The 14,839-nt window shown below is 33.9% G+C and overlaps 1 protein-coding gene across 1 annotated transcript in view; it reads left to right on the top strand.

The window, feature by feature from the left end:
* LOC137250276 (myosin heavy chain, clone 203-like) overlaps nt 1-14,524 on the top strand; it is a 77,362-nt gene extending 62,838 nt beyond the window's left edge. Inside the window, exon 2 of the mRNA XM_067782778.1 lies at nt 11,414-14,524. Coding sequence (XP_067638879.1) covers nt 11,414-13,109 — 1,696 coding nt within the window. The 3' untranslated portion in view covers nt 13,110-14,524. The remainder of the gene's footprint in view (nt 1-11,413) is intronic.
* Nucleotides 14,525-14,839: the final 315 nt, after the last annotated feature.

The raw sequence follows: 14,839 nt of genomic DNA, 5'->3' as shown, positions 1-14,839 counted from the left end.
ATGTTTTCTGAGAGGGACATTTTTAATTGTCTCGAATTTATCCATGCCGTGTAGGCCCCTTGTGCAACTGTAATTTTTGGAAAGAGAATTAAATAAATTAATTAAATACAGTCGAAAAATAAACACAAATACCCCACGAAAATGTATAGAAGACATTTATAAAAATCTCGCCCAAAAAAAAAGTAGCGACTACCTCTCAGTATACATCGAGTAAATGCCAAAAAAATAACGAGTGACGCCTCTTATTGTATTTATACTCTTTGGTGAAACATGAAAGTGTCGATGTCACTCTTGCCAATCGTTTTTCATGTTTCACTCCACATATATCTGGTTCATTCTTACATACTACATTACAATATCTCATGACGTATTATGTTTATGTTTTATTCATTCTGTTTTAATATTCACAATTAAATATCACAATTAAATATCATTAGAACAAAATTATTGTTCTGGCCTTGAGCTCGAATCGAACCTTGAATCATTTATCAACAGGCCGATAAAAACAAAAACAATTGTTAATAAACCATGAGCACTTGGGAATGTCAAACAAAGTAATTGACAATAAACAAAAATCCAACATTATCAGTGATTTGCACCAGATGGCGCAACGCTGAATAAATATGGTTGGTAAAAAGGAATAGAAGTAGCAAATTTGCCAGTCAAACACACCACCGCTGTATAGCTAAATGGTTAGCACAGCATGCCTAAAGCGTACTGATGATGAAGGCTTAGCACCCTTCGAAATGGATCTATCTGCGCAGCTATGGCAGGTTGTCTGAAAAATTTTCTACTTACTATTCCAAAAACAAAAATCCAATTTTTCAAATTTAGAAAAATTAAAAAATAACAATAATTATCATTAGAAAAAAATTATTGTTCTGGCCTTGAGCTCGAATCGAACCTTGAATCATTTATCAACAGGCCGATAAAAACAAAAACAATTGTTAATAAACCATGAGCACTTGGGAATGTCAAACAAAGTAATTGACAATAAACAAAAATCCAACATTATCAGTGATTTGCACCAGATGGCGCAACGCTGAATAAATATGGTTGGTAAAAAGGAATAGAAGTAGCAAATTTGCCAGTCAAACACACCACCGCTGTATAGCTAAATGGTTAGCACAGCATGCCTAAAGCGTACTGATGATGAAGGCTTAGCACCCTTCGAAATGGATCTATCTGCGCAGCTATGGCAGGTTGTCTGAAACATTTTCTACTTACTATTCCAAAAACAAAAATACAATTTTTCAAATTTAGAAAAATTAAAAAATAACAATAATTATCATTAGAAAAAAATTATTGTTCTGGCCTTGAGCTCGAATCAAACCTTGAATTATTTTGATTTATGACAAAATATGTTGAATGTTTCTGTTTTTTGTAAATATTTGTGTTTTACATATTCAGTTTAAAGTTTTATATTTTGTATTACATATTAAATTTTTACTTTATGCGTTACAGACAATTTTATAAGAAAGTTTTTTTTTTTGAGTATACAAAATTCGTATTTTCTCTTTTTGCTTTTTGGTTTAACAGTTTTTAAGCCTTCATGGCTGCTTAAGTGCTAGTAAGTAAATTTTGTGCTTTTCAATCAAATTTAAAGTTTAGTGAGAGTATTAAAGTAATGTTAATTTACTTTACTTAGGCGGTTTTTATGTACCACTTTTTCTTTGTTTTTGACTTCATCGAAAATAGTTACATTGGGTTCGTTAATTTTGGTTATTGTAAACGGACCTTGATAAATATTTTCGTGTTTATGGTGTGGTTCTTTTTGTAAAAGTACTTTATCTCCGATTTTTACAATTAAAGGTCGTGCCGTTTTATCGTACAAATTTTTACTTTGTAATTTATTTTTATTAATTAGATTTTGTGCCATTTTGTGCGTTTTCTGCATCCTAAACTTAACTTCTTTGGCATAGTTTTCGACGATATAAATTGGGTCAATTTTTTCTTTTGTTAATTCATTAGGCAAAGTTACCTTTTTCCCAAAGACTAACTCGTAAGGCGAAAATTGGTTGTCGAAAACTGTGCTACTCGTAGTATTGTGTAGGAAAGTAAAGTATTTTAAATAAACATCCCAATCAGAAAAATTGTCTTTTAAATATGCACGCAAGTATTCATTAAAAACTCTATGATTACGTTCAATCGTGCCAACAGTTTCATGATGGTATGCAGTTGAAAAATTATGTTGGATATTTAAAAGTTTAGTTAATTCTTCGAATAATTCATTTTTAAATTCAGTACCTAAATCTGATTTTATGGCATTCATTGTGCCGTAAGTTAAAATGAATCCTTCAAAAATAGCTGAAGCGATTGTTTTTGCCGATTTGTCTGGTACAGCGACTGTTACCAGATATTTAGTCATGTCGCAAATCATGGTAAGTGCGAACTTGTTACCATATTTGGACTCAGGTAGGGGTCCTATTGTGTCAATTACTAGTATATCAAATGGTTTACATGGAGTTGGTGTTAAAACAAGTTTTTCTTTTGTTTTAGGTTTAACCTTGTTTAAAAGACAATCCTTACAATCTTTGATATATTTCGATATATCACGAGTCATGTTCTTCCAATAAAATTTTGTTCGCAATTTTGCGTAAAGTCTTTTCATTCCGCAATGTCCACCGGAAATGGGATCATTATGGTAAATTTTCATAAGTTTTAATTTTGTATCTTCGTCTGTTACTGTCTCCACTGGATCTGTTAAAATAATTTCTAATGATTTTAAAATTTTATTTCCAATATTTTTGAAATTCGTAATAGTATAATGTTCGAACATAATATCGTTTTTAGGCCATTCAATCTGCTTAATTTTGCGTTTGCCGGCTTCTGATTCAAGCCTCGAAAGTAATTTCTCTAAAGTCATTATTTCGTTAACAAGCTCAAAACTAAGTAACTCGAGTTTCTTATGTTTAATATGCGCAAAGATTCTTAAATTTGTTGTTTTATTATTTCTATCGTGCGTACTTGCAGATCTTATTCGTGGGACTTTTTTCGAAAAATTAAATGAAAATTTGACATAGACATGTAAAGTAAGTTGTTTTTCGTCGGTTTTGTCTGTTTTTCTATGTAAATTTTTGTCGCTTGCCTTTTTTGTCACGGCTCTTGTCTGTACTGCCAAAATTTGTTTGTTCGATTCTTTAACCTCATCGATTGTAATACGCGATAGTGCATCAGCACAAACGTTTGATTTACCTTTTGTATATACAATAGTAAAGTTTTTTTCAGATAGTTCCAGTCTTATTCTTTAAAGTTTTAAAGATGGGTCTTTCATTTTGAATAAGTATACTAGAGGTCTATGGTCTGATTTTACAATGAAATGGGTACCATACACATATGGTCGAAATTGCTTGATTGCAAAGTAAATAGCTAAAAGCTCTAATTCTATAATAGGCTTTTTCTGCTCAGCTTTATTAAATGCTTTAGAAGCGAAACAAATTGGTAAATCACTACCTTGTTGTTCTTGACTCAGAATAGCGCCACATCCAGTTGTGGAAGCATCAACTGTAATAATGAATTGTTTAGTAAAATCTGGATATTGAAGTAATTTTGGTGAAAGTAACGCTGCTTTCAAAGATAAAAATGCTCTTTCGCACTCTACATCCCATACAAATTCAACTCTTTTTCTGCTTAATCGATTTCGAGGCGCTGCCAGAGACGCAAAGTTAGGTATAAACCGTCTGTAATAGTTTGCAAACGCGACAAATCGTCGTACCGCGTCTTTGTCAGTCGGTGTTGTATACTTTTTAATTGCGTTTATTTTAGAGTCGTCTGGCAACAAACCTTTGGCTGAACATTTATGACCTAAAAATGTAACTTCTGGTCGTAAAAAGTTGCATTTATTTGGGTTAAGTTTGAGATTAAAATATCTACAAGTATCGAAGACTTTTGAAAGATTTTTAATGTGGTGTGCTTCGCTACACCCTATGACGATAATATCGTCGACGTACAAAAATGCGACATTGGGTGGTATACCCAAAAAAGCTATGGTCATCATTCGCGAGAATGAATTAGGTGCTATATTTAAGCCGAATGGAAGCACTTTCCATCTAAATGCACCACGGTCAGTGCTGAAAGACGTAATGCAAGGGGATTTGATGAAATCCTGAAAAAAGATCTAATGTGGAAAAATATTTTGCTATACCGAGATTGTCTAAAATATCGTCAACTCTAGCTAGTGGGAATTTATCAGCAATGAGTTTTTTGTTTACCGCGCGAAAATCTACGCACATACGATAAGCTTTTTGACCATTGGTATCTTTCTTTGGGACTACAATCAAAGGACTATTGTAATTCGAATAACTAGGTTCAATCAAATCATTGTCTTACAATTTATTTACTTGGCGATTTATTTCTTCGCGTTGAGAATATGGCAATCTATAATTTTTAACATATACCGGATCGTTGTCTGTCAATCTTAGTTTTTGCTCGTAAAAGTTATTTAAAGTCATTTTGTCCGTGTCAAGAGCGAAAATGTCGGCATAATCTATGCAAAGGTCAATTAATTTACTATGAGCATGTTGAGGTATTTGATTTTTTAAAATCGAAGTTAGTTTTTTGGTACGTTTGTCTTCTGTTTCTGTCTTGTTAATTGTATAAACATTGTAGTTTGAAAGTTTTTCTGTCCGAATACTTTTTCTTTTCACATACTTTTTATCATCTGTGGTATTTATGACTTTAATTATTGGGTTACTGGAATTAACAATGCACCGAGCTGTGAAAACACTTTTTTCAATTTCCTGCGAGTCCACGAAAAGTGGCTCGGGTGAATTTCCTAAATCAAAAAGTCTGAATATTTCGCATCTTGGAGGAATGATACAACTGTCGCTTTCTGTTCCGTGTAGGATTGGTATCGCGACTTTTTCATTACTTACCCAAAAGGAAATACTATTTCTTTCATAATTAATAATGCATTTGTTAATTTTCAGAAAATCTTTACCCAGTATGCCATCGGATGGAATATTAAAGTCTTCATTCACTACATGTAAAGTATGTTTAATAGAAAAGTTTGAAAAATTTTAATTTGCTGTAATTTTACCTAAAGTGGAAACTGAATTAGAAGTGACACCGGTAATGTTAATAATGTCGTTCGTATTTAAGGAAATATTTCTGTCTAGACATAATATTTTTATTAAGGAAATGTCGGCTTGAGTGTCTACTAGGAAAGAACAAAATTTTTGTGACTCGTTTAGTTGTAATTCTATAAAATCAGAGTAATTTAAATTTAAACAATAGATGCCTATTGGTGAGGGAAGTTCGCTTACTGGCTTAGTTCGTCCTCCCTCAGTGTTCGCTCCTGAGGAGCGCTGGCTTTTAAAGCGCAAACGTTTGCGTTTCGACCTCTACCATTGGCTGATCTCGAATTGTTACCTCTATTGTTACTATTGTTTGAATTAGGATTTGTATTTGAACGCGTATTATTATTGTCGTTATTTTGGTATCTATTTCCGTTATAATTCCTATATCTTTGATTATTATTGCCGGTATAGTTGTTATTGTATGAAAATGAATTATTGTTTCTATAACCAGTATAGCCACGGTTTGGGTAAAAACCTCGATAACTACCACGTGAATTTCTAAATGTACTGTTACCACGTGATCGAAAAGCTAAAACCTGACGCTCAGTTACTTCATTGTTTTGTTCCACAATTAATTTTGCTACTACGTCTTTCGGATCAGTAAATGCCGTTGAGGCTAAAATGGTTTTTACTAAATTGGATTTTGCGTTTAAACGACACACGTTAACAGTTTGTTCGACTGCCATTTCATGAGCTTTCGTTTGAGTTGTCTGGTTTGATCCTATTACGTAGAGCTGTTTTAATTTCGTTGACTGAAGCTACTTGTGTTGGTAGTGCTTCACGAGCTTTACCCTCTAATTTTGATTTTAACAATGCTATAAAAGTATCGGTTAAATATGCAGTGGCGAATTGTTCGAGTAATGCAATTTTGTCTATAAAAGAATCAAGTGCTAGTGGATCACCACTGTAGTTTTCTCTAATAGAATTAGCACATGTGTTAATAAAATTTCTTTTATCCTCTGGTGTTGCCATGATTTGATCGTTAAGATCTGGAGCTGAATTAGAAGAAGATGAGGCCACGTTTGTACTATTTGGATCGTTAGGATCTGATTTTAGAGTAGAAGTTAAAATTTCACTATTTGAATCGTTGAGATTTGAAACTAAATTAGAAGTTGAATTTTTAATGGAAGAATTTTCGAAGCCTGGAAAATCTGTTGATAAAGAGAATCTATTTTCCTGGTTTGTGACTTTTTCGGTCGATGATGAAGCTAAACTTTCGTAGCTTGAGCCTGATTTATCTGAATCGGATTCTGAATCTGAAGTTTTTTGCACTTGTCTACCACTTCTAAGGTTGTACATATGAAATTACTAAAGCACTTGTTTGAATGTTGAATTTAAGATTGAAGTTAAATTGTTGAGGAAAAAGAGCGAAGGGGGAAAAAAATTAAAGAAATATTTAACAATTTATTAGAAGAATTAATTGCAACAGCAGTAAATTTTTATGAAAAATTTTTAAAAAGTAATTGAATTTAAAATGGCTCAAAAGTATGTAAGTATTAATTGGTAAAAGTCTTAAAATGTACTCACGGACGCACCGCTTTATTCAAAAAAATCTCAATTTGGTTTTTCACGGAACCACCGCATGTAATAAAAAAAAATCTTAATTGGTTTTTAACGGAACCCACCTTATGTATCAAAAAAAATTTAATTGGTTTTTCCGAAAACCACCGTATGTATTGTCAAAAAAATCCAAAATTTATATTGAATGCGAAATTAATTTAATTGGAATACGAAGACACCAAATTTAATATGAAATTTAAATTTTTAATATACATACATATATAATTTTAAAGAAAAAGTACCCGTGGGCAAAAGAAATGTTTAATACATATATGTATACTTATATTTGGTCACTGCTGCTGCTGCGCTGGCAGACCTGAATCGCTGCTGGTATTGTTGCTGCTGGTGTTGTTGCTGCTGCTGGTATGTGTCTTCGATGTTGTTGTTTTACGTCTTAAAGTTGGTGGTGGAAAATTTTGGGTGCCGTTAGTTTCGCCGTTATGCGTGGCGTGGTGCGAGTGCCGTTATGTAAAATTTATAGAATCTGTAAAATTTTGAGTTAAATTTTCATTATTAAATTGTATTTTAATTTTGTTGAATTTTGCTTTTGTTAAATGTTGATTAATAAAATTGTTCTTGTGGTTTATTAAATTCAATGTAGAAAATTTGTACTGTCGTTTATAAATTTAGTTTATAGAATTTAATCGTAGAATTGTTTAAAGTTGTATTAGAAAAACAGCTTGTAGATTTGTTAAATTTTATTTTAAGAAATTATATCGTAGTTTAGTAGAATTTTATTTAGAAAATTGTATATTTAGGTTTTATTGAATTTTACTTAGAAAATTGCATGGTAGTTTATTAAAAATTTATATTAAAAAATTATGTATTGCAATTTAGTTGAATTTTATTTAGAAAATTATATCGTAGATTAGTAAAATTTTAGTTAGCAAATTGTGTATTGTATTTTTATTGAATTTATTTAGAAAATTACGCCGTAGGTTAAAATTTTAATTAGAAAATTGTATTATTAAATTTTGCACATTTTTCGCACCACACTCACTTTTACTTTTTTTCTCTTGTCCAAAAATACTGCTGTCCTCCGAAAAAAAAATTTTCCACTCACCGTAGCTGATGTGAGAACGTCCGGTTCGTTGCGTTGCGAAATTGAAAAAAAAAGAACGAGGCTCCAGCCTCACGGTCGCCATATAAGATAACTACGGTTATCTTCTGCTACCCAAGAATTAGGTGGAGATTCATGCCGTACCCGGCCATGCTCACACAAATATGATGGAAAAATAAGTGGGGTTACCTTCTACCCTTTAGGTTAGCGCGGAGGGCGCCGCCTCTAAACTGTTGGTTCTGTAGAGTCTATGCTGATTGTCTGGGCGGTCTTTTCCGCCAGGTACACATTAGAAATTAATTAAAACTCTACTTTTTTATTTTAAAATGTTGATTCGCGTTTATTTAATAAACTTTTTGTGAGCACGTCCGACACGTATATTTGCCAAATTTATAATGATGGCGGTGAAACATGAAAGTGTCGATGTCACTCTTGCCAATCGTTTTTCATGTTTCACCCCACATATATCTGGTTCATTCTTACGTACTACATTACAATATCTCATGACGTATTATGTTTATGTTTTATTCATTCTGTTTTAATATTCACAATTAAATATCATTGTGAGTAACAATGTTGAGATGTTGCCAGATGATTATTAAAAAGTTAATTCGGGGGATTTTATCCTCACAACTATGCCGTGATTTATAAGTGTGGGTGAACATAGGTCTTATGAAAACTACGGACACCAAGGAATCGTGGACAAGGAGCTATGAACATGCGAAATCTAAACCAATTCAAAATTCACAGTTCAGCGTCAAAAACTTGACTAGTAAAATGTCATTAGTAATTAATAGAGATGCCATAACGAAATGTACTCATTGAGCACGTTAAATTATTCATTCCATATGTTCGGAACATACGTCTCCATTTAAGAATTTGTGTAATCGTTTTATATTTGGAATATTATCTATATATTTATTTGGAATCTTCGGACCACGTGAGGTAGTATCAAACGAACGTGTTCCGAATATTCTACATTAACAGTTTATCCGCAATATTTCCATGAATACTTAAACGGAAAAGAGCTTTCCGAAATTTTAGAATGAAAAGGAAAATACTCCCTGTGTAGCAGGACCGCACAAAAGCTTAACTCTTCTTCAAATTCAAGGCCGGAATATAAAATTCTAAGACAATAAGCCATTTACCCCCAGCGGGTTAGGGGGTTGGAATATACCCGCGGTAGGTATGCCTGTCGTAAGAGGCGACTAAAATACCAGACTCAAGGGTTGTGTAGCGCAACCTTTTCAGGTTGCCAGCCCAATATATAGCTTCACCAAACCCAATTGTCAACCTCACCTTCGGGCGGCGAATCCCGTTTCACTCACAGACGAGGCTATGGCGACCCCAAGCTCCTCATGGAACTTGGGGGTGGGGAGGGAGGGATGGCCTGAAGGTTTAATGTGGCCATATAAATCATTCCCGAGATGGTCGGGCTAGCACCTTAATGGAGCTCTGTTACCGGAGCGTACCGGATCTGTACCCGGCAAAGGGCCATCACACCGATAACACTCCCCAAAGCCTTCGGGGAGCAACCTTATCGCTACAACAACAACAACAATAAGCCATTTTATTTTATTTTTTTGTCAGTTAATTGCGGCTGCTGACTAGAGTATCACTCCATGTCGGCTCCTAGTTCGAAATCATCCAATCTCGAAATATTTATAAAAAAATTTGCATTTCAGGATTTTTCACAAAAACCCTCTATATCACAATTAACTTGAAGAACGCCTTATCTCAGAATGCTTTTCATTAACTCCATCTTATGGCAAAATGCATTTGACTTTTGCTCAGATAGGGAGTTTTTGAATTCTTCAAACAAATTCTGAAAGAATAACCAAACCAACACAACATAATGTCAATTCACGGAATATTTAGTAGAAAATGAACTATTTCCCCCAAAACTTGTTGGCGTTTACAAATTTTTTATCACTACTAATATACTACTACTGGTACTTTTCTACTGCAATTTTCCCTGAAGGGGATTGCATTAATCCCCGTTGTCCTTACCTCGTAAAAGCAACTCGTCCAGGTTTTTAAATTTGGGAGTGTCAAAGGTCTGTCATCATTAGAGAACAAACCTCTAGTAATTAGAGTGATTAGAGTTGTGCTTTTTCCTTCATTTCAGAGATTCGAATCTCGTTCTTTTTCTGATGAACGAACAAGTTGTTCTTTTTGTTCATTTGTTCTTTTTTTTTTTCAAGCAAATTTGTTCACTGCTGCTCCGCGGAAAAAGCCAACAAGTATAGATTGGGGTGTGTATGCAGCAATGCTTTGTGTAGGTATATTTAAATGTGTTATGAATAAATAAGTTAATATATATATATGTATAATTAACTTTAAAAAAAAAGTTACAAATTTTGGAAGATCCAGGAAATTGAAAGAGTACAGACACAAATTGTAAATATGAACTTTTCAAGTCATCGACATTCGTGCTCACTGTGAATTTCTGCGTATGTATGTATGATTAGATTTGTGCTTTTTCCTTCATTTCAGAGATTCGAATATTTCGTTCTTTTTCTGATGAACGAACAAGTTGTTCTTTTTGTTCGTTTGTTCTTTTTTTTTCAAGCAAATTTGTTTACTGCTGCTCCGCGGAAAAAGCCAACAAGTATAGATTGGGGTGTGTATGCAGTAATGCTTTGTGTAGGTATATTTAAATGTGTTATGAATAAATAAGTTAATATATATATGTATAATTAACTTTAAAAAAAAAGTTACAAATTTTGGAAGATCCAGGAAATTGAAAGAGTACAGACACAAATTGTAAATATGAACTTTTCAAGTCATCGACATTCGTGCTCACTGTGAATTTCTGCGTATGTATGTATGAATTCACGTATGTATGTTCGCGAACGAGATGAGAGAAAGAATAACATTAGATAAAACGAGCTAAAAGAACAAATGAACTAAAAGAACAAATAGAACCGAAATCGAAGATCTAGTTCACTTGTTCAGTTGAGAGACCCGGTCAATTGAACAAGTTCAGAACGAAACGACCCAACTCTATAATTGATTCATGCGCAAATAAACAAAAGCCTCCTCCGATGTTGCGCTTGTTCAGCGACCTCTAAACGAAAGAGAATATATACATATGAATGTATGTGTGAAGTGAGTGCGAATAATTATTTCACTAGATGACCACTGATCTAAACAACATCTTTAATTTTGTTTCGCGGTTTTTCAATGGTTTTATGCGGGAAACAACATCGTTGGTCCGTTTTAAAACATTGCATAGGCTTTCCCAGTTACACTGAAATTTCGTAGAAAACCCTTTTTTTCGTTGTGGGTTGAATAGAAGTACCAAATCTCCTTCCAGGAAACTCCGAAATAATTACTTTGTTGTATCTGGCTTTCGTCTTGTCACTCATAATCGTGTATCTCTCTCATTTCTTCTTTCTAGATAAGCCGGGTACTTGCTAGTCTTATATGTTTTAGAAAAAGTTTAAACAACATAAAACAGCAGCGCGTGCAAGGAGACAACTGTTTCGATTATAACTTGTACATCTCCTACAATTGTCGTACTCTAGACTCTTTGTGCCCGTTATCTACAATGGCACTACGCCTCAATCTTTATAGTTATAGTTTTCATAAAATGATGAAAGTGTGGCAGTCACAATTTCTTATAGTATCCAAATTCTTTATACAACCGCCAAGCGGTGATTCCTAGCAAATTTGGTTATCAAATAATGTTATCTTCATTTTTCTCCTTTAGATCGACAAGCTGCCCACAGTGCAGAGAGCATAACCCAACAACGCATAGAATATTTCTAGATTTTGAGGAAACGGCTAACGAACAAAAGCTAAATGAGACCCAAACTCTCCTGGATCAAACACAGAAATCAAGAAGTGAATTACAGTTGCAGCTGGATGAAGCCGAACGAAATGTCTATGATATGCAACGTTTGTTGGTTGAAGCCGAAGAAAAAAATACAGATCTTGAAAGTGCTAATCAATATTTAAAAGCACAGAATGAGAGCAGGGAGGATGAAATCGGGAAACTAATAAATAATTGTAACTTGAAGGCTTCGGAAGAAGCAGAACTTCTACGAGTCCAATTGACTAGTTTGGAAGAGAGACTTAAAGACATTTTGCTAGAATTGGAGCAAAAAAGCGAAGAGTGTCTCAAGCTATACGAGGCAAGTAATAAGCATGAAAAGTTGGTGGAACGGAATGACGTACTTTATGCAAGTACTCGTAGACAGTATGAAGCAGTGGAGAAAGGTCTCAAAGTGCAAATCGAACATTTAAAGCAAGAAGTTATTACGAAGACTACGATAATTGACGACCAGAAAAAGTTCATAGCGGAACTTAGCACTAATGAAAAATCGTCAGAAAAATCTGCAGAAAGCGACAACTTGGACTGTGAATTTAAAAAACAAAATTTTACATCATATATCGATAATAATTCAACTGAAATCCGTATGCAAAAATTGAAATTAGAAAGGGAACTAGAAAAAAGCTCCGACAAAATATTGGAATTAGAGGAAAGCCATATAAGAAATATGGAAATGTTGAACCTCGAAATAGAGAGTTTAAAAGCCGATATCGAGCGTAAAGATAACGAAATCAAAAATAGGAAAGATGAGCATGCGAAAATGATGAATAGGCTCAGTACATTGGGCTCGAAGGCAACAGAAATTTCCTTGCGTAAGCGTAATGAAATTTTGATCAACAAATTGGAGGAAACGCGTTGCGAACTTGAAAAAGCATTTAAAAGTTGTGCTGAAAAAGATGCTGCGATACTAAAATTAAAGCAATCGGAAACCATCGAGAAATCAAATTTGGATAAATCAGCTAATAAGCAACTGCAAAATAAGGTTGATAGTTCAGAGAAAAAGTCAATTAATAAAATCATAAAGCAATCTTTAGACGGTACTTTATTTGAAGATCAAAAAATAGAATCAAATAATACCAAGATTGTCACCAGTGTTTTCTTAACTGGGGTTCCTAAAGGCGATATTAAAAACCCATTAATTAATACCGTTTTAATGTATACTGAAATTATGGGGATACCATGCAATACTGCTGATATCAGAGGTGTATTCGAACAAGGACCAAAAGAGCAGAAAAACAAAGATCAAAAAGAAATAACCTGTCTGCATGTTAAATTTGCCACTCTTGACAAGAAAGTAAAGTTTTTAACTAACAGAGACATGTTAAGACCGAGAGGCATCCACGTTGCAGAGTATCGAGAGGATAAGGAAAAAAATGCTCTTTTTCATCATGCGAAAAAACTAAGAGCCGTGGGTTACAGCACTGTTTTCTGCAAAAATAACAAAGTATTCGTTAAGTTAAATAAGAAAGCACCGTTAATTAAAATAAACTGCATGCGAGATGTGGATGATCTTGCCAAAGAATCTAAACCACCACAAAATGAAGAATGTGACGATAATTATTATAGAGTGTAAACCTGCCAAGTCGCCGTTTTGTCAAAAATGAACTTTTGGTGCCGTTCGGTTGGGCGAAGCTGACAAAACAGTTGCGACAAACCGACAAACGACGTATCTCAGGGAACTTGTGAGGAAAACCCTACCTCCAATCAAAAAAATGTTAACACAAGATGACCGGCCGTAAGATTTTAAGATAATAACCCGGTTCCTGGGGATTAGATAAACTATTGTGAATTTCATGTAGATTAGTGCATACATGGACTAACGGCCTAGTCCAGAACTCTTTTGTTTATTTGAACTTGTTTCAAAAACGCGCCATTTCAACATAAATTCAACAAGGGCGTCTTTCAAACGAATTTTAAGATAGAGTATACTCAATCAAATTATAAGGTACCGAGTTTTTGAATGAATAAATCCGTGATGGGGTTTCTAATTCTTAGATACTGCGTTATTGAATTGGCAGTCGAGATGAAGTGTTGTTCCACTCAGGCGTAGATATGAGAGGCAGCACGTTTACACTGTAAGGCCCGGTTTTTCGATGCGAGCTTAAGTTAATTTAATGGCGTGTTCTCTTCTGAAAATCAGACACCTAGTTCAAAAGATAGAATTTAAGAGGGCGTCATGAGGGTAAAATTTTTACAGAAAATAATACGCCATAAATTTAAATCTGCCAATTTCGGCTGTTTAACCAAAGAGGATTGATATAATAAGAGACGTCAGTTCATACTTTTTGTGAAATTTATTTGACCATTCATTCTCTTTCCAAGAATCCAATATATATTAATATAAATTATTTAAAAATGTGTAGAAGGTAATTTTGTAATACCCGCCAATCAGGTACATTACAAATGTAAATGGAACTAAAAAAAAAAAAAAAATGGAACTATTTTATATATTATTATATATATTATTCTCTTTGGTTTAACTAAAAGGAACAGCGAAATTTAATGTTGACAGCCAAGATGGTGAGTTTAAACTTAGCTTAACCTTTGTTTTAGATGAAATGTGCTGTGAAAAACCAGGGCCCATATTACGTTTTATGTACAATCAGTGACTGCAAACCATTTTCACTCAAGCGATGACTATGCAACTGAAGATATTTCCAAAAATTATAACAAGCTAGTTCACATACGCCATTTCAGGCCTATTGTGATTTAAAAATGGGTTTCGATATCACGGATCCCAAAATGTAATACTGGTCCAGGCCTTATCATCAAAAATTACAGGGTTAAACGTAAAACTGTAGTTTAAGCTCGCATTGAAAAACCGAACCTAATCGGGCATTTAAGTATTTTTTTTTGTCATAGCCTTTACTTTTATTTCCAATGAATTTCATCGATAATGAATCATATATTTGGCTGTGCGTACATTCTTGTTCACAAATTCATATGCATGTACAATCCTCAATAAACAGTTTTTATTCATCCAATTTATATGTATAATCTTTATATTCTTCTCGTAGAAATGCTTCGCTCGATCCAATATTTGCGATCACTCACAAATTGTCATCTATATGCTCTAGCGACTCAGTGTTGATTAGGCGTAAGGCCTCCTAATGGTTACCTAGATCAAACAGCTGAGTTGGTAGGGGCCTTATAGAGGGGGGAGGTTGGGTTAGATCTGCAGTTGTTTGCTGGGACGTCCTGGTTTGTGACATTTCAGCAAATAACCGTCTGTTCAGCATTTCATTATGCCCTTTTATTTCATTTGCAAAGATAGTACAATAAGATCAACGATCTATTATAGTA

This window comes from Eurosta solidaginis, chromosome 4 (assembly GCF_040869045.1).
Source record: "Eurosta solidaginis isolate ZX-2024a chromosome 4, ASM4086904v1, whole genome shotgun sequence".
Taxonomy (NCBI): domain Eukaryota; kingdom Metazoa; phylum Arthropoda; class Insecta; order Diptera; family Tephritidae; genus Eurosta; species Eurosta solidaginis.
This window is presented reverse-complemented; position numbering and strand designations above follow the sequence as displayed.